Source organism: Musca domestica, unplaced genomic scaffold (assembly GCF_030504385.1).
Source record: "Musca domestica strain aabys unplaced genomic scaffold, Musca_domestica.polishedcontigs.V.1.1 1, whole genome shotgun sequence".
NCBI lineage: Eukaryota > Metazoa > Arthropoda > Insecta > Diptera > Muscidae > Musca > Musca domestica.
Window position 1 is genome coordinate 5,722,511 of NW_026712114.1, and position 20,031 is coordinate 5,742,541.

At 37.7% G+C, this 20,031-nt stretch overlaps 1 protein-coding gene across 1 annotated transcript; it reads left to right on the top strand.

The window, feature by feature from the left end:
* Positions 1 to 1,144: 1,144 nt before the first annotated feature.
* LOC101894767 (serine/threonine-protein kinase Warts) lies at positions 1,145 to 19,577 on the top strand. The gene is made up of 8 exons (XM_005187763.4): positions 1,145 to 1,661; positions 10,362 to 10,821; positions 14,107 to 16,459; positions 16,522 to 16,642; positions 16,710 to 16,825; positions 16,890 to 16,968; positions 18,640 to 18,835; positions 18,915 to 19,577. The coding sequence occupies exons 2-8, from the start codon at positions 10,705 to 10,707 to the stop codon at positions 19,308 to 19,310; spliced, it is 3,378 nt and encodes a 1,125-aa protein (XP_005187820.1). The 5' UTR covers positions 1,145 to 1,661; positions 10,362 to 10,704; the 3' UTR covers positions 19,311 to 19,577.
* The last annotated feature ends 454 nt before the right edge of the window (positions 19,578 to 20,031 follow it).

The following is a 20,031-nucleotide window of genomic DNA, read 5'->3' on the forward strand; positions in this document are numbered from 1 at the left end:
ACTGCCATGGAGGAAGTGTACATTGCCTGTCTCACATTAAAGATATTACAAGTTTTGACATGGAATTGAAATGTTGAACAGTTAGAATTATATTTTTAGATATAATGTAGGATTTTCTTTAATATTTCTCTTTCTACTTTAGTTGGTAAATGTAAATTAGAACAACTTGTTGCGTCTAATATTGACCGGAAGCGACTATAGACTCAGGTCCGTATTTCAGTATTTAACGTAGCTACCTTATCTCTTTATTGTACTATGACTACTATCACAAATTTAATATAGTATAGTTACGTTTATACTGAAGTCGTTTCTCTTACACGAAAAGTAATAAAAACGTTAGAAAATTTTAATTTAAAAAATTTAGCTTCTGATTGGGCTGTATGTGCATTTATAAGCTCAATAAATTCATCATTAAGTCTTCATTTTTAAAAATTGCTGTCTTTCAGTTTGTAAAGTCTTCACCAAAATATTATAAAAAATGTTTGCAATTATTATTTGTCTGTTCCAGAACATCAAGAATGTAAAAATTTTTACTACGATAACCGATTTTCGCTTTATGATATCGAAAAAAATTTCAATAATATTAGATTCTTGCAGGTTCTGTAGCAGAGTGTATGATAGCATGTTTTAAATAGTGAATTTAAAAAAAATGTCTCTTTTATATAAATTGTCTCCATTCGGGAGAACTTTTAATGCATACTGGTCTATAGCTTCATTTACATTGATCATGCTTTCATAAAACGCGTTAATCAGATTGTCAATTTAGTTTTTATACGACAAATAAATGACAATTTTGTAGTTTGAAATTAAAGCCTCATTGGCACCGAACCTGTCTTCATTAAATGCATCATTTAGTTTGGAAATTAGTCGTAAAAGGTGTAATTTGGATGTCGATGTAAACCAGACTTTAGCATTTTATTTTTATTTCTTTGAATTACATTTATTATTAATTTAATCATACCATTGAATACAAAGTTTTTAATAATACGTAAAATCAACAATATTCTATTTAATTTTCTTATTTATTATTTTATTTTCCGTTGTTTTCTTATTAATTACATATTTTTATGTATTATTTGTGAACGTATGGAAAGAATACGCCGCCAACCATAGACGCCGTGTAAATTGTTCTGGTCACTGCCGCCGTTGACATTACCCATCAGTATGGCTCGGTTCTCTGCGCACGACTTATTAAAATCGAACAGAAACAAAATTTCGGCACATTTTTTGTTAATTTAACCCTTTTAATAGCGCCTAATTTATAGAAAATTGTGAAATAACTAAACATTAAAGTGTAAAGAATGTGGAAATTGTGAAAACTAAAGTGATATGAAAGAATTTGGTGTGGAAATTTGTGATTATTATTCCCCTAAAAAAAGACTTCCATGCCCAAAAGTAACGAGTTCACAAGGCAATAAGAAATTAAAGATCATTCGCTACTCTCGCGACCAAAGTAACGAGTAGATGATAATCTCGCCAAAAGAAAAAAATTCACTCGAAGTAAATTGACATAATAAACACAAGAAAAAAGGAGAAAAAATACCAACCACGATATAGAAAAAATATAAAAATAAATTATGTGTGTTGCATAGAACAAGAAGAAGTGCAGTGTAATAATGTAACGACTAGAAGAAAATCTAGCCAAGAAAGTAAATAAAGAAGTAAGAGAGTTAGATTAAAAGCGCAACAAGTAATAGAGAAGTAAATATATGCATACACAGTATGTATGTAGATAACATAGTTCAACAAGTGCCAAATTGATTCAATGAGAAAGAAATGAAAAAAAAATCCTTCTCACCCTCTGTTTTTAATTCCATTCCATCATTTGTGATCGGAAAATAAGTTTGTGTGAATCGCATTTCTATTTTGCGTGAAAATTTGTATTGTTGTGTTGTTCTTTTTTTTGTTTTATGTGGTGAAAAGTATAACAAAAAAGAAACGAATGTATAAATAATGAATAGAAGAATTGTTGCAGTCGTTGCGTTGTCTTTTTTGTTGTGCTGCGTCGTCGTCGTCGTCGCTGTTGCCGACGTTGCCGTCATTCGTTTACAAAATGAATTTCTGTTCTGTTTTGTTCTGTCCCTCCTCCCCCTCGATGTTCAGTTTCATCCATCGATCACATAAACACAAACACACGCACACATACCAAGCAAAGAACAAAGACGCAACAATAAGTTAAAGGCGGCGTCATAATTGAGATCTGTTTTATTTGGTGCGACATTGTTATTATTTGATATGATGGAGGCCGCTTTTTTAAGTGGATTCTTTTAATGAAATCAAATTAGAATATTTAAAGGACTATGAAAGTCAAGAAATATATAGTTTTAAAGAAATAAAAAAATATAGTGTGAAAAAAACACAAAAATTCAATTGAATGTGATTGTTTTGGTTAAATTTTCTGAAAGTTATAAAATCCAATAAGAAATTAATAACAGAAATTGTTTATTTTTAACTATTAATATTTCGGCTGGCGCTCGCATGCAACGGCGGCCTCACGTTCGCTCTTCATCGTCAAAATTGACTTTGTGTTTTTTTTGGGTTCCACGGTCCACACTACTCAAAAGAAAAGAATTTTTATTATTTTTTCTTGTTCTTGTTGCGTCCAAATAATTCGTGCCTTTTTCATGTACAAAAAAAGTTTCATGCCAATCACTACACCGCAGCAGTAGACTACCGACGAGAACATGAGAACAAAAAAAGAGCAACAAATATACACACGATTTACACCGAGTTGTAGATCTGAAAAAATATTGAAAACAAGAGTATAATATGTATGTATGTATGCATGAGTGTGTGTCTGTGTGCGCGATTGTGTGTGAATGGAATTGGAAAATGATGAAAATATGTAATTATCACTAGCAGCGAGAACACACAGCTGAACACAACACAACACAACGACGATGGAACAAGTGCAGCAAGAGACGCAACAACGGCAGCAGCCATAGCAGCAACAGAGCAACAAAAGAAGGAATGAAATGCGAATTGTATCGAATTGAAGGCGAGATATGATGACGATTATGGGATATTTAGAGTATGCAAGTCATACAAATATTTGAAATAACACAGTGATTACAAAACGGAAATATTTTGTGAAGAAAATGATTAATTTTTTGCTTTAATAGTTAGGTATATTTTTGTGGAATTGGGAAGTTATACGGGATGAAACTATATTCTGCAATGCATGAGTTCTGAACATTGTCATCAATGCTCGAACAGACAAATTGAGGAGGCTGTACTACTTTGAACGCAATTATGTGAAAAATCTGGAAACAACTCTAGTATAGTAAAAACTCTTCGATTTTTTCGAAATTTTTTCCAGAGGTAGGTATTTTTACCAAGATTGCCTATATCGGGTAAGTGGATTCGGGTCTCGTGCGAGACTTATACCCGGAATTTAGGGTCAAAAATTTGGGGTCCCGGATCCGTCTCCTTAGAAAAAAATAGTTTCCCGGATTTAGGGTAAAAATACCTACCACTGGAAAAAAATTCGAAGAAATTGAAGCGTTTTTTCTAAACTTGAGTTAAGCCAAAATCTGCTATGTCGGGGTAGATCCATTGAAACAGACTAAAAAGGAGTTTCAGCTCATCAAAACGAACCTGGATGTTCGAGAGGATATATCCTAACTCAACATTTAGAGAACTTTCGATAAGAAGAACTTTTTATAACGGAAAATTAAGATGGCCTAGATTGAACCACAAATAAGGCAACAGTGAGCGGAAGCAAGAGCGTTTCGTGTGCTGAGTTGTCGACCTCGCCGAAGGGAGCAGCCTCAAAGGCGATCAAGTATGTCTATTTTACTGCTCAGCCAAACATACTCATCTAACATCGGAATAGTTATGGAATTTGCTTCTTCTACATTAGTGGCAGACTCAGTTTGAAAAGAATCAGAAAAAAACAAATTGCCACAACAACCAATTCCCGCAATCAGCTGGTGCCTGTGAAAAAGATGCGGTCAACTAAGGGACACACACGGCTTCGAAAATTGCATAGCAGTATTGGTCCTGCTATGCAATTTTCGAAGCTGTGTGTGTCGTCTAGGACCTTAAAGCTATCAAGCACCATTTAATCGGAAGCTATTCTTGACTGTGAAAAAGACCTCCTTGAAATACGTGAACTCATTAAGCTTTTTTTGGGTTCCAGAACATAGAATGATGTGGATGATGAATTAGCTCGAGATGGTTTCCAGTGGATTGATCTAACTGTCAAACCATTGATAAGTTATTAGTCAGCTGCTTAAAAAAGTCTCGTTCTCGTTCAAGAAGCTGGCAGATGATGGCACTTGGGAACCGGTTGCTAGCTATCTAAAGATATCTAGCAGGAAATATCTAGAAGAAGGACAAGTTGTCTTCTTTCACTGATCTAAGATGATCTGACTGGTCAGATGTTTGACCTCTAAATGGAATAATAGCGTTCCTGACTATTGTAGGCTATGTAAAGATGAAGAAGAATTGGAGACGATTGAACACCTAATATGCAGATTTCGTCCCATGTAATTAAACAGGAGACATAGACTATTTGGTAGGTTGGAGATTGAAACTCGAATGTTCTTCTCAGACAGAGATCCCATCACCATCTGTATGTTTGCTAACAGCAATCCCTGGCTAGGTATTCTACCCTGCTACATATACTCTCTGCCGACTTACAAATTCAAATTGAACAGTTCCTTATTTTACTTTGAGGGCCTTTGGCCCCTCATGGAATTTTTGTACCACCAGACTTTACACATATAATTCCAAATGCGAATCCAAAGCATTGTTTCATGGTACCGCTGTTCTGAAGTAGTCACTATCGGGAAGATAAACGATTGGGTGGTTGAAATAACGAACTCACATCTACGCAAAATTTATAGTTGGGCAGTCTAACCTGACCTATAATCCTTTTTATATACATAAGGCTTCTAATGTTGCAACGCTTATGTTCCTTCATCTGTTGTCTCGAAAAAATCATTTTGGGTAACCGAATGTTCGGTCAATTAGCTTTTCGATGTTATAAAGTGGAGGTTAATGGAGATTAATATTATAAATCAATGGTTATATTTATTTATCCTCCTTATAAACCATTTCCACACTGGATAACTCGACTCACTCTGCCAGCGCTGTAATTGGCCTATAGAGACGAACTTAAGGAAGTCCAAAGAGACTTCGAGATATGCGTTTTAACGATGTCTATATAATATACGGTAATTCCAAATACAGGTCCTTAAGGATGTGTTTGGAGACGACCTTAAAGACGGATGTAGGTATGCAATGCTTAAAATTCAAGAAATTCTTCCAATATTCAATTATCCATCCTTTATAATTCACAGATCATTTCCAAAAGCTTTGTTTTTCCTTCCTCCCATAATTCCACCAAATATTCTGAGTCACTGTCGACAAGTGTAACATAGTAGTAAGGAGAGTAGGTATAATTTTATATGTGCCATTTATCAGGCTATGTGGAAATGTGTTGCATTCAGCCATTAACATCGTCGTCATCATTATCATCATCATCCAAAGCCGACTCAGCAGCTGTGGCAGCCATGTGTGTGTTTGGAGGACACATACTGTTGTCCATATGTACCTTTTTAGATGTTGGAACATGTATCTTCGATTGGTTATATGAACCTATATCTGCTATACTCCTCTCGTATATTTTTTAAGAAAAGGAGAAACATGTTGTTGCTGTTGTTTGTGTTTCGTTGTTTTGTATGATCGCCGCTTTGCTGTAAAACGATGAAATATTTGGAATTCCATTCACATTCCAGCATGCAATCCGACGAAGAGGTATATACAAGCCGTACGGGCGAGTGGCGAAGGCGACAAGAAGGCACACACAATACAACACAACAACGATTACTACTACTATGATTCGTACACAAAAGCAATGGATCGATTGACCGACCAAACCGACTAGGCTGGCGGCTATCTAGCGACCAACCGACCGACCAAACCGTCCGACCACCATCACCACCACCATACATACTTTGTTAGAGATATATGATGATGATGATGACGACGACGACGATGGTGGGTATGTTCGTATGGTTGTTATAATGCTGTAAATCGCATTGCAACCGAAACAACTAAGGAATGATATTACAACAATATATCTATCTCTCCTCAAAGTAGCAAACACACAGGCCCGAACGATTTATAATATGCGTTCCAATGTTTTGAGATTGTCACAATGGTTTCTGCAAAAGGAGAATATGAGAAAATCTTCTTGGCGTAAATGTTATACGAAGATCAATGAGTAATTTCAAATGTTCTCTGAAGGAGTCGCTATGAATGTCGACTGTTCTGAGAGTCTTACATAAATCAAATCACCATTTTTTGGTATATTTTTGACTTAATTTAAGGATGCAATATCGGCAGGATCACGAACGACAGCCTCCTTTCGGAGATCTATGGTCCATTTTGCTATTACTAGATACCTAGGACAGGGTATTAAAAAAGGAAGTAAGATCAAAAAATAAGGTCCTTGGCTCGATTGGCAAAGTTATAGAAAAATATCCCATAAAGATTTGTTGACTGCTATCGGCACAGAACACCTGCATGATAGATATTCGTTTGCCTTCCCTATTTGGATGTTGAGATCTAATGCACTTTGGGAGATCACTAGCAAATTGCCAGGATTCTAAGTCCTGAACTAAGCAAAGAATTGAAAGGAAATATCACAGGAAATATTATACAATGGGAAGTGAGCTCTACCACAATAAGCGAGCCAGGAATGTGTTAAGTTACTGCTCTGAAATAATATCTGGCAGCTGTCCTGGAGTCGGCAACTGCTTCATTCGGAGACCTTTAGTCAATTGAGTTCATTCTAGATGAAATACAGTTTGTGATAGAAGTGAGATAGAAAAAGGAGAAGGAAGGGTTCATAGAGAGAGATAGAGAGTGCAGTTAGCAGGGGGTCTTCTTAGCCAGAGAATGTTTTTGGCTATCTTGTAGATGTTTATGGAACCATTGTTTGAAAAGAACGTTGGAGTTCCAACTGTCTAATATGCGATGTCTTTTGATAGATAACATGGGACACCTGCGTAGTGGCTGTTCAATAGTCTCTATCTCTTCTTCGTCTTCACATAGCCCACAACTAAGTAATACAAAGGGAGCTTGTTCTTCATCTCAAATGGTCTTAGATACACTACAACCGTTTTCGAAGTTTCTTCTTCTTCTGGCAGATCTAGCTTTGCTTCTTTTTTCTTACAACAATTTTTCTTTCTTCGAGTCATCTAAAACCTAACATAACTGTGCCACATATTTCGAGTTTATGGTGGTACATAACAGTGGTGCAGTCAGGCGACCGAGCTCGATACGAAATTTTAGATATTTACATATTTTGCATTTCAGGCTATGTCGGTGGAACATGACCTTATTGCTTTCAGATCTTCTTAATAATAATCAACCCTTCTCAGAGTGGCCTTTTTAGCTGCAGCAAAATTCCAAAATTTTGGCCGAGAGTCTGACATTAAAGTAAACGAAAGAAAGTCCGTTTTTTCCAGAGCAAACTGCTGACATTAAATTCTACGAAATACGCAGAAAATTGATAAGCCTTAGAAATGTTTGTCTCCAGCCTCAACGTGAACGTGAGATTATAGTCCATCGTAGCTTCCGAAGCAGCAACTAAAATTGCACCATTTCCACAGTAATGTTACAGTTGCAGAAAAAATTGATGTACCATTAAAGGTCCTATTACCCAATTCTGGCCAATAAAGACCTACACCTCTTTACGAAATATTTTTCAGACATTAGCCTGGTTTGCGAGGCAATAGCCGGATGACACTAAGTATTTTGAATTCCGACACGAGTTGTGGCATTTCGTTCTATTTAACAAGCAGGGATATCATAGGTGGCAGGGCAAGAGCTCTGAACATTGCACTTTCCTTTTCATTTAAGCGGTAGGTTTCATCAGAGGACTGTGGAAGTCAAATCATATTTAAGTAGCAGATTTTCTGCAGCCTTATACTTGATGGTCGAGTATCTTAAATAAGACCAATTGTGCCAGTAGAGGCAGGGGGACCAATATACGATCGTCACGAGCCTCGTAATTCCAACGATACTGTTTCAGGTATCTGATATTTGAGTTTAACAGGTCGATTGAAGCGAAGAATATGGCTAGACCATCTTAAGTATTGCAACGTCGCTCCAGAAATCTAGAAAAGGGCAGAAGGAACATCTATCGGCAATTCGGGAACTAGACGCCGAAGCGAAAGATCACTTTCGCTTAGAGCGTCTTGCTATATTCCCAAAAAAATTATCGATGACATAATGAGAACCGACCTTGCAACAGTATAATTTTGATGGCACTTGACCTATTAAAAAATTGAATGCTAATTGTCCAGCGCTGATCGAGATAGATGAAAACCAAGCCTTCTAGACGCACAATGTAAAAGCATTGGCATCAGTGCACCATCTACATGACGAAATAAAGATTGATGCCCAGACATAGCAGAAAGAATTGATATTATCTGGGAAATGAGGGAGGTCTAAAATAAAATAGACCTAGAGAATCAAACTTATAAACTAGACAAGACTGAGTGGTTTTAAAAACGCCTGCTTCTTGTTATACCATTGGCCCTTCTAAATGAGTGGATAAAGATCCGTTGAAAAAAAAAAACTAAGAGTCTAGGAGTCTATCGTCCGATTGAAAACTTTGGCCAATAGAAATCCCAAAACTGCTGTCCACATGGTACATTTTTCCTAAAAAAAATTCATTGAATAAGCTTCTATGTATAGAAGTCCGTGCTCTTGTGATACCATTGATCCATCTATATGAGGAGATGAGGATTCTCTGAAAAAAACTATTAAATGGTGAAAGGATCAACTTTATCTAGGGTTGGTGGTTTGGAAATAAAATAGCTATAGTTCATCCACCTTATAATGCCATGTCACAATGCAATTTAGTATAAATGACGTTCTCGGAGTCCATCCCTATACAGGGTGAGATAAAAAACAGCAACCAACTTCAGACTGCTGCCACTCGTCCGACAGCTGTTAAAATTATTCCAGTGACAGCTCATTATTTGTTTACAAGCGTACAAAAGCATTTTGGTGAGAATTTTCCAGACTTTCCATAATTTTCCAGAATTCAAGCGTGTTAGTGTGCAAGTGCAAGAACTTACCTCGCAACAGTAAGAAAATAGACTTAAAAGAGCTAAAGGGTTGCTTCGCTTGGCCGAAAGTGATGAACTGCCAAAATTGGGTTTCTCCGATGAGGAAACAATCGTTGTCCAGCAGTTTGTAAACAAATAAAATGATCGTGTTTACTTGCCAAAGAGGTCAGCTGAAAAAGGTGCACACATTCGGTTGGCCACCAAAACTCAAGCGCCGGCCATGGTGAGGGTGTGGGCCGCCATAACAGCCGATGGTCGTGAAAATATTCTGGAGGGTGTATTAGAGCCTTGGGCCCGCAAACATTGGACACTCCAACAGGACTCAGCACCATCGCACTCAACACGCGCCACCCAAGAATGGTTACGAAATGAGGTTCCTCACACCAAAATCTCCGGATACCAATCCGTTGGACTATTATGTCTGGAGTATTTTGGAAAGCAAGGTTGGCACTAAAAAATACCAAAGTGTCGATCATCTCAAGCAAGCGCTTCGCCGGGAATGTGCCATAATACCGAAGAGCAACATTCGGGCAGCGTGTAACGGTTTCTTTGCCCGTTTGAAGGCCATAATTCGTGCCAAAGTTGACCGATTCGCATAAATCTAAACTTACTCTAAAATTTGATGTTATTTTCGACATTATTTGGCGCCATTCAATAAAATTTAAAAATAAAAAATATATAAATAAATAAAATAAAATTATGTTGTTTGATTTTGTTGCCGTTTTTTTATATCACACGTATATTGCGGCTGCCTATATAAACCTGTGTGGTTTCAGTCCAACTACATTTAAGAGCTGCCGCCTTATAATGATTCGCGATAAGAAGAGAATTTTTGAAGTTAGAGTTTTGCCAAAAGGTGTTGTGATTATTTCATATTTCTTTTCCCACTTTCATGGAGGCTTGAAGTCGACATAATCAGGACTTTTTCTCCCTAAAAAAGTGTAGTCTCGACATCGCCTGAACTTATGATTGTATTTTAGATATTAGATTTTTTAATAAGTTTTTATTCAGAAAAATTCATGAAATCTTGATTTGAATAAATTCAACAGATTATTTTTCAGATTTTATTTAAAAAAAAGCATGTGTTTTATCGTCTGGGCATGCAGCAAAAGTATCTTTAACGTTGGTGTTTAAGTTTTATCTCTTAAGGATATAAGGATAGTTTTTGGCACTTGTTGTTCAAAATATTTATTTAATTGTTATTAATAATATTTTTTCTTTTTCAAAATTGCAACCCTTTTTAAATCTTACCTCCACTCTCTGTTCTAGATCATAGTGCAATATGATGACCAAATAATGAATAGCATGAAAAAACTACAACAGCAACAACAACGTTAAATTCAGCGACATTTCTACACAAATATTTATACACCAAGTGCCTATGGTTTCCACCCCAATTTGCATACTTGTTAAGAAAAGAAAAGAAAACAACAACAAAATATGTAAATAAAAGAAATACCTTGAAAATAATTACCAATCAAGCTTGGAGTGCAACCTACGCGCCTCTACAACCACACGAGCAACAACAGCAGCAACAGCAATAATAACAAAAGAAACGTATCTTTTACAACAAAATTCATTGATTGTGATATGAGTGCTAAATATTGCAAGAATGCATCAAGCGGGCGGAAAAAGTGGTCGCCCCAAAAATAAATATACGGCTGAAGCACTCGAAACGATAAAACAGGACTTGACAAGATTTCAAGTTCAAAAGGATAATGGAGTACAGGTAAATATATGTAATTATGCATATAATACAAATTGATTAAAAGTTTTTATTTTTTTAGATTAAATTACACCGATTATTTAGGCGGATTTAATCTATTTTCTAGTGGAGATTGTCTGTTGAAAAAAAATGTATATTTTTATACCCTACACCACAAGGTGGTCAGGGTATTATGTCTTTGTGCATTTGTTTGTAACAGGCAAAAGGAAACGAGATAGACCCATAGTTCCTTTTGATGATCTGCATAGAATCACATTCTGAGTCGATTTATGCATGTCCGTCCGTCCGTCCGTCTGTCCATGTATTTTTGTAAACAAAGTACAGTTCGCATTTATTGCCCTATCCAGATGGAATTTTGCACAAATCATTTGTTTGGCCCAAGGACGAACCCTATTGAAATTGGAGATAATCGGTCAAAATTTAGATATAGCTCCCATATATATCTTCGTCCGATTTGCCTTTTATTGTGCACCAAACGTGTAATATCATTCCGAATAGTATGGAATTTTGCACATACAACCAAATTAGGCCTGAAAATAAGTATGCCAAATTTGATCGAAATCGGTTCAGATATAGCTATAGCTCCCATATATATTGTTCATCCGATTTGTTATGTTTGTCCTCCGCAGCCGTAATATGCTGCACTCTGTAACAACAACATTTGGGGAAATATATCAAATACAGCCCAGAAATACATGTGCCAAATTTTATCGAGATCGGTTCAGATTTGGATATAGCTCCCATATATAACTTCGTCCGACTTGCCTTTTATTGTGCACCAAAGGTCTAATATTTGCCTAAATTGGATGAAATTTGGCACTTATGACCGAATTGAGTCTAGAAGCTAGCATGTCAAATTTGGTGAAGATCGGTTCAGATATATACTGTTCATCCGATTTGTTATATTTGTTACCCACAGCCGTAATATGCACTCCGTAACAACGATATTCGGGGAAATATATCAAATACAGCTCAGAAATATCTTTGCCAAATTTTATCGAGATCCGATTCCGATTTGGATATAGCTCCCATATATAACTTCGTCCGATTTACCCTATATTGTGCACCAAACGACTAATATTTGTCCAAATTGGATGGAATTTGGCACTTACGACTTGAATTGAGTCTGGAAGCTAGTATGTCAAATTCGGTGAAGATCGGTTCAGATATAGCTATAGCTCCCTTATATATTGTTCATCCGATTTATTATATTTGTTACCCACAGCCGTAATATGCCCTCCGTAACAACGATATTCAGGGAAATATATCAAATACAGCTCAGAAATATCTTTGCCAAATTTCATCGAGATCCGATTCCGATTTGGATATAGCTCTCATATATATCTTTATCCGATTTCAAATTAATTGTGCACCAAATGTGCAATAGAAGTCCGAATTTAAAATATACAAATGCTTCGACATATTTAGTCCTTTGAACTTTAAATTATAATCATAGCGTGTATGATTGAATTCTCCCATAAAAACTTTTAATTGTTATGTGGAGCTCTACTAAATTAGCAAAGTGGTGTAGGGTATCATAAAGTCGGCCCCGCCAGACTTTATGACGTTACTGTTTTTTTTTTTTATTTTAAAAGTAATACTGGGAGTCTTCAAGAAACGATTGATCAAAAAATGCTTTTATGTGGTGTCTGAGTCTGAGAATTCTTTCTCTGTAAATATGCAATTCTGATCTGATGTCAAAACATTTTTGAAAATTGCTTGCTGTGTTGTGTATTTATTACATATTCCGCCAAGAACAGTTTTCAAGGCTCTTAGCAATCCTTAGCCCTTTTTGGGGGAGTCCGAACAATAATCTTGTGTGTTTTCCAACAAGATTCCCCAACAAATCAAATATGCCTTTTGCCATAAAAAAGTGTTCAAATGTAATCGCCCTTTTAGCCAGCCCCCCTAATACCAATTCACCCAATAATCCATTGACATTGTTCTACATCGTAGTAGATTAATCACTAAAAATTGATTGACACAATAAAAATGGCATGTTAATTGGCTTTGGCGGTTTTAAATGTAGCGAATTAATGACACTATTTCTAAAGTGGTCAACAATTGAAGAGAAATGGGAAATCAGCAAATTTTTCGAATAGTGGCCATTGCATGCCACTGCCACCGCTGCTGATATTCACACCTAATGAAAGCAAGTAAAATAATTTATTACCATTCTTTTTTTTTTTTTTCTTAGGAAATTATATTTGGAATCACAACGAGAACAGGTGTAGTGGTGGGAATGGGCAACCGCCGACCCCCATTACGTTCAATATAATGGCAACAATGATGTTGTGGATGATATGAATATTATCCATCAACACTCAATGGAATTTATAATAGAAATGAAATAAGAAAAAAAAACTATTGCGTGTGTGTGTGCAATTTTCATTGTCGATAGGATGCCAATTCATTTTTGAGAGAGGAGAATGCCAGAGGATGTGAATTTTTTTTTACATGCTGTGGGGAATTAATTTATAAATTAATTGTCCTAAATTTTGCATGTTAAAATGTTTCTTTTCCAAGGTTTTTATTCTTTAATGTAGAGGTCTTTCTTACTACATTGCATATTCTCCATTTTGAAGATATAATGTGTGCAATTTTCATATGAAGCCGCAGACTTTGAATCCTATAGTACGGGGATTTTTTAATCAAATGTCTTCTTCCTTCCAAAAGTATTCAGTTTTTAGGATATCTGTTAAAGGGCCTTTGTTCGCGGAAGTTCTTCGCTTTTGGAGGCATATTGTGTGCAGTTTTTTTTTACAAGCGAAGGTCTTCCAAAAGAAGGTCTTCTGGATATATAATGACAGATCTTACTATTAGGAAATCTATTATTCAAACAAATATTTCCCATCTTTAAAGAACTAGGCCTAAGAATTTATAAGCCTTTTATTAATAGGCCTACCAATTGCAAACTCCGGCATTTAGAGGCCGGAAATCGTAAGTCAATCAGAATCAGTAAAGAAAGTCTTAAAGTCGGACGAGGCCGAATTTATGATACCCTGCAACACTTTGCATATTTATCCCTCTATCTCTCTATCTCCCTCTATCTATAGAGGACCACAGATGAGCTTCAATATTTACAGCACTCATTTGATAGACCTTTTATTGTTTGAGATATATGCGAGACAACTTATTTAAGGTTTTATCTTTGTAGAAGATCTACACAAGCTTTTCATTCTGTAAAGTTCCTCTAAAATATTTTCTCTATTTTTATACGGAAGATCTTTTACCAAAGTATTTTCACTCAAATCTCAACAAATTTACTTTTTCCTTCTCCCCGCCCAGAATTTTGGTCACTTGCGATATTCAGCTGCCAACGGTCGATCCGATGCACCCGAATACCATCACGTTAAACCGCCGATGGAGCCACCTCCATCGGCCACACCCTCACCTGCCCAACTACAATCAGCTACAGCACAACTCAATGGACATGTGCCCAAAGTAATGCCACCGTCCATTGTACCGCCAAAACTCATACGCAAATCGAGTATTGAACGAGATCTTTCCATTAACTATCTGCGTTGCAGTCCCGCCCTCGATTCCGGAGCGGGCAGTTCACGTTCCGATAGTCCACATTCACATCAGCAAGTAACGTGTGCCAGTCGTGCTAGTACTGGCCAATATTCACCATCACCATCAAATTTCAGCGATGTTGCACCGCCCGCACCACCACCTCGAAATCCAACCAGTGGCAGCTCGGCCACACCACCTCCGCCGCCACCATCAAACCAGATCTATAAACGTCGTTCACCGGCGACAACCCGTCCTGCAGCCATAACACCGAATCCGACGCGTGGCACATCGCCGGTTATACCGCAGAATGGTATTAAGGCCCAGCAACAGTTGTCGCAACAAATGAAGGCACTGAGTCTGTACCAGGCGGGTGGTGGCAATGCTGTAGAACCACCACCGCCCTATCCCCTAACAACGGGGGTGGTTGTTCCTACATCAGCTCCACCGCCCAGTTACAATGCATCAATACAATCCCGGCAATCTCCTACACAGTCTCAGTCGGATTATCGCAAATCGCCGAGCAGTGGTATTTATTCGGCAACCTCAGCTGGATCGCCAAGCCCCATAACGGTAACAAACAGTGCAATTCTTCCACCACCACCATTGCAGCCATCATCATCAGTGGCTCGGCCACAGCCACGTGTCTATCCAACCCGAACCCAGCAGCCCATCATTATGCAAAGTGTCAAGTCAACGCAAGTGCAGAAGCCTGTCCTGCAAACAGCTGTAGCACCACAGTCTCCTGTCACAGCATCGGCCTGTAATTCTCCAGTCCATATACTTCCAGCACCGCCATCATATCCGCAAAAGAGCCCCGCTGTGGTTCAACAACAACAACAACAACAGCAGCAACAATCACCGTTACTGGCCGGTGGGGTACCAACGACCCATCCTGTAGTTAGTAAATCAACACCGCCAACACCAACAACTCCTCCCCTAATTGCCAATGCGCTGAACGGCACCGTAATGACCAAGTCGCCGTGTGCCGAACCGCCTTCGTATGCCAAAAGTATGCAAGCCAAGGCTGCCCAGCATCACCAACAGCAGCAGCAACAGCATCATCAACAGGTTGCAGCCGCTGCTGTGCTTCAGCAACAACAACAAATTCAAGCTCAGCTGAGGGCAACAGCGGCGATAGCAGCCCAACAACAACAGAAGCCACCAGCTGTGGTGCCTGTTGTGGGCGGGGGTCGCCAACTGCCGCCACCACCACCCTATCAGAGTACACGATCAGTAGTAACGGCACCACCACCTCCACATCCCTTGCCATCGTCTTCGCCACATGATGTCAACAGCAATAACAACAATATCATGGATACGCGATCCTCAACGAATGGTGGCAGTGGTGGTGGTGGGGGTGGGGCGGCGAGCAATGGCGGGCCATCAACAAATAACAATAACCTTCTTTCACCCATTACGAATAGTAATCTAGCCACAACACCCCCCATACCGCCCAGCAAACCCAGCCAAAATAATTCCGGCAGTGGTGGAGAATCGGTGGCATCATCCTCATCGGGAGGTGGTGCCACCGCTTCATGTGCTGGTGGCAAATCAAGTCCACCCGAAAATGTGAAAAAGATCAAACATGCCTCACCCATACCTGAACGCAAGAAAGTTTCCAAAGAAAAAGAAGAAGAACGCAAAGAATGTCGCATACGTCAATACTCACCACAGGCTTTCAAATTCTATATGGAACAGCACATAGAGAATGTGCTCAAATCCTATAAGCAGCGAACGTTCCGCAAGAATCAGCTGGAAAAGGAAATGCTTAAAATCGGTCTATCAACTCAGACCCAGGTGGAGATGCGTAAAATGCTCAATCAAAAGGAAAGCAACTACATACGTCTGAAGCGAGCAAAAATGGACAAGAGTATGTTTGTCAAGATCAAACCCATTGGTGTGGGTGCTTTCGGTGAGGTTACCCTGGTGCGTAAGATCGATACCACCAATCATTTGTATGCCATGAAAACGTTGCGCAAAGCTGACGTTTTGAAACGCAACCAGGTGGCCCATGTGAAAGCAGAACGTGATATTTTGGCTGAGGCGGACAATAATTGGGTCGTGAAACTCTACTATAGTTTTCAGGATAAGGATAATTTATATTTTGTGATGGATTATATACCGGGTAAGGAAGGATTTTTGAAAGTGAATATGCCGAAGATTTCAATTGCGTGTTATTTTTCATAGGTGGTGATTTGATGTCGCTCTTAATTAAAAAGGGCATATTTGAAGAACCTTTGGCCCGTTTCTACATAGCCGAGCTTACGTGTGCCGTTGAGAGTGTACATAAGATGGGCTTTATTCATAGGTGGGTAAACCGAGTCGCATTGCTTTTTTAGTTATTTATTAATTTTTTTTTATTTTTATCTTTTTAGGGACATAAAACCTGACAATATACTAATCGATAGGGATGGCCATATTAAATTAACCGATTTTGGTCTGTGCACTGGTTTTAGATGGACACATAATTCTAAATATTATCAGGAGAATGGTAAGTGTGCCGGATAACACGATTTCCACGACTATATATTATATGTTTTTCTTTCATTTTATAGGTAACCATGCTAGGCAGGATTCTATGGAACCGTGGGAGGACTTTTCTGATAATGGACAAAAACCTACGGTATTGGAGAGGTAAGAAATGAGAGAAAAAAAAAACAAATTGAAGATCAGGACGTTGTATGATGCTAGGAAATACATAAAAAATGGATTGGGAATTACAACTGGTCTATACTGAGCAAGGTCGAACTCTGCAATTATTATATTAGTAAGGATCTGGAGACCCTTTATCAAAAGATCCTAAGAATATCTATAAAAAAGGTCTACATAGAATCTCTATACGAACAATAATAGATGTCTTCTACATAAAGGACGATCAGGATATCCTCGATATGGGGTTCTTATGTGATCAGTCACCTTATTGATGGTTAATTATGGTTTTTGTAAAAAATAGGAGGTGTAGGGTGGAAAAGAAGTTTGTGGAGAGCAAAAAAAAGGAGGTGGAAGTCTCCCAAGTGTGAGAAGCCTATCTACTGGTCATCAGTGGGTCTTGAGAGAAAGACACGGCTTAAAGACTAGAGTCCCAATGATCCCTAAATTGACGAAGTTTCGATGTCCCTAAAATATCCAAAACTCTTTGCTGGGATGTTATGCGGCCACAAGCCTTTTACGGTTATAGGTGTTGATTGAGGTTTCCGACAGTATTCCAACGGAGTTCCTTGAAATCTGGCGATTAAACGAATATTTATATTTAGCTTCCAAGTCCTTGGCTATGATATGATCATGGTCCCTTCATAAAATTATGACATATGGAAAATCTTCAGGTAACACGCAAATAAAAACGCAAAGACTGAGTCAGGACAACATTCCTGATTTCAGATTTCTGAAAAGAAGGCCCCTGGCTGATGAGAAAGAGGACATAGATACTGACTCTCTGACAACGTGATTAATCCCAACGGTCCAATGCAAAATCGTCGGAAAATAACTATAAGTAGATTGTATTAAGCCAGGTGTCATTGGAGATAGAAGGGAGGACATAGCGGCCTTTCCATTAACAAAATTGAAGTCTCAGTAGAAAAAGGGAGCAGCAGGATTTTACATAGAAGGATTTAGAGACATTTTGTAAAAAGGACTATAGATTTGCTGACGTAATGTATATCCATTGATAAAATGGAGCTACCGCTAAGCTCTCAGAACACCAAAAGCTAGCCAAATCTAAGGAGGCAAGGAGCAAAAAAGCGTAACCGTGAGTGTTAAATCACTGTAGTCAATGGGGATCTGTGGAAACTCGCAGATAGGGAGTTGTGATTATCAAAATGAACCTGAAGTTCGCTAGTCTGTTCAAAAGGAATTATTTTAACGCGGACGGTTAAGACTGATGCTTAGCTCCTCCAGCATCTATTCTTGGGGTATTATGTATAAAGAGTATAATGTCCGGATTCATTCTCTCCTACAATCATCTTCTACACAAATATCTAGATTTCCTCCAAACAAAGATCGAATATTTCTTTCCTTTAAATACTCTGTCTAGGGATCTTACATAGAAAGATTTGGAGATCTATTTTTTTAAAGGTCCAAGCGTTCTGACCCAGTGCTCGAACGAATATTTTCACTAATTTTTTGTAATAATATCCAAAAATGCTTCCATGATTTGTTTTATTGGCCTTCTTAAGATACCATCAAATATAAGTCTTTGATAAAATGGAAAACTTTCTAAAAAATCTTCTACGTTTTTATATTAAATATATAATATATATGTTTATATAAAGTGAAATTGTATTCATTATTTGTTTAAATTTCTTTCAGGCGAAGGTTACGTGATCACCAAAGGGTATTGGCCCACTCGTTGGTGGGCACACCCAATTATATTGCTCCCGAAGTTTTGGAGCGAAGTGGTTACACACAGTTATGTGATTGGTGGAGCGTAGGCGTTATACTCTATGAAATGTTGGTAGGTCAACCACCGTTTTTGGCCAATACCCCAGTTGAAACGCAACAAAAGGTAATCTACGACATTAACTTTCAAAATCTGCCATACACTAACCCTTAATCTTTTCTTTTGATCTCTTTTTCATTTGCAGGTTATAAATTGGGAAAAGACTCTACATATACCGCCCCAGGCAAAACTTCTGCCGGAAGCCCAAGATCTAATATTGCGACTGTGTACATCGGCCGATAAACGTCTTGGCAAGAAAGCCGAAGAAGTCAAGGCGCACGACTACTTCAAAGGTGTTGACTTTGCCGATATGAGGCGTCAAATCGCTCCATATATTCCAAAGATTGAACATCCAACTGATACTTCAAATTTTGATCCTATCGATCCCGATAAACTGCGTTCAGATTCGAATATGAGTGGTGATGAGTTCAATGATTCGGACAAACCGTTTCATGGCTTTTTCGAATTCACCTTTCGACGTTTCTTTGATGATAAACTTAATCCTGATGTAATGGATGACCAGTCACCAGTGTATGTTTGAGAGAGAGAGAGAGAGAGAGAGAGAAAGAGAGTGAGAGAATATGATGAATAACGAATACAAAACAAATAAAATGTGAGTTGTTTTTTCTTTTTTGGTCCATCCAAAAAGAAATTTGTTGTGTTGTCGATGGTAAAATATATTTTCTAAAACAAAAAAGAAAAGTAAACAAGAATAATTATAGTTAAAGAACAAAACAATGCATAGTCAATTTAATTTAAAAATCAAGTTTTTCTCTAAAATATATGTAACACACACCAACACAAGTAATTCATAAACGTATAAATCCATTTATTTTGAAAGTAGTTAGCCATTTTTATGAACATAAAAAGAAAAAAAGGAAGAAAATCATTGCATGTGTTTATAGGGTCTCCTTTTTAATCATGCATAATGATTTTCCACCACCACCACCACATACTACATATACATATTAACATATATTTGCTATATTTAAACATAAGTATGGAATTTTTGAGTCATTGTCTCCATAACCCCACCGTATTTTTTTATAAAATTGTATTTATGAAGTAGAAGAGAAGGTGGTAATACTCATGTCTTTTTATGCAAAAATCAGCAACCCAATCTTTGTCCTGAGGTTATGAAAGTACATAGGGAAGGGAGCATTAACACAAAAAACGGTTTTAAATGGAATTCTAAACATCTACCAAATATGGACTGAAAAACTAAATTGTATAATATTGCATACGAAATTTGTAAAAGTCGT

Coding starts and splice junctions, on each gene's coding strand:
- LOC101894767 (XM_005187763.4), top strand. CDS start 10,705: ATGCATCAAGCGGGCGGAAAAAGTGGTCGCCCCAAAAATAAATATACG. Junction 16,460..16,521: donor TGTGATGGATTATATACCGG/GTAAGGAAGGAT, acceptor TATTTTTCATAG/GTGGTGATTTGATGTCGCTC. Junction 18,836..18,914: donor CAGTTGAAACGCAACAAAAG/GTAATCTACGAC, acceptor TTTCATTTGCAG/GTTATAAATTGGGAAAAGAC.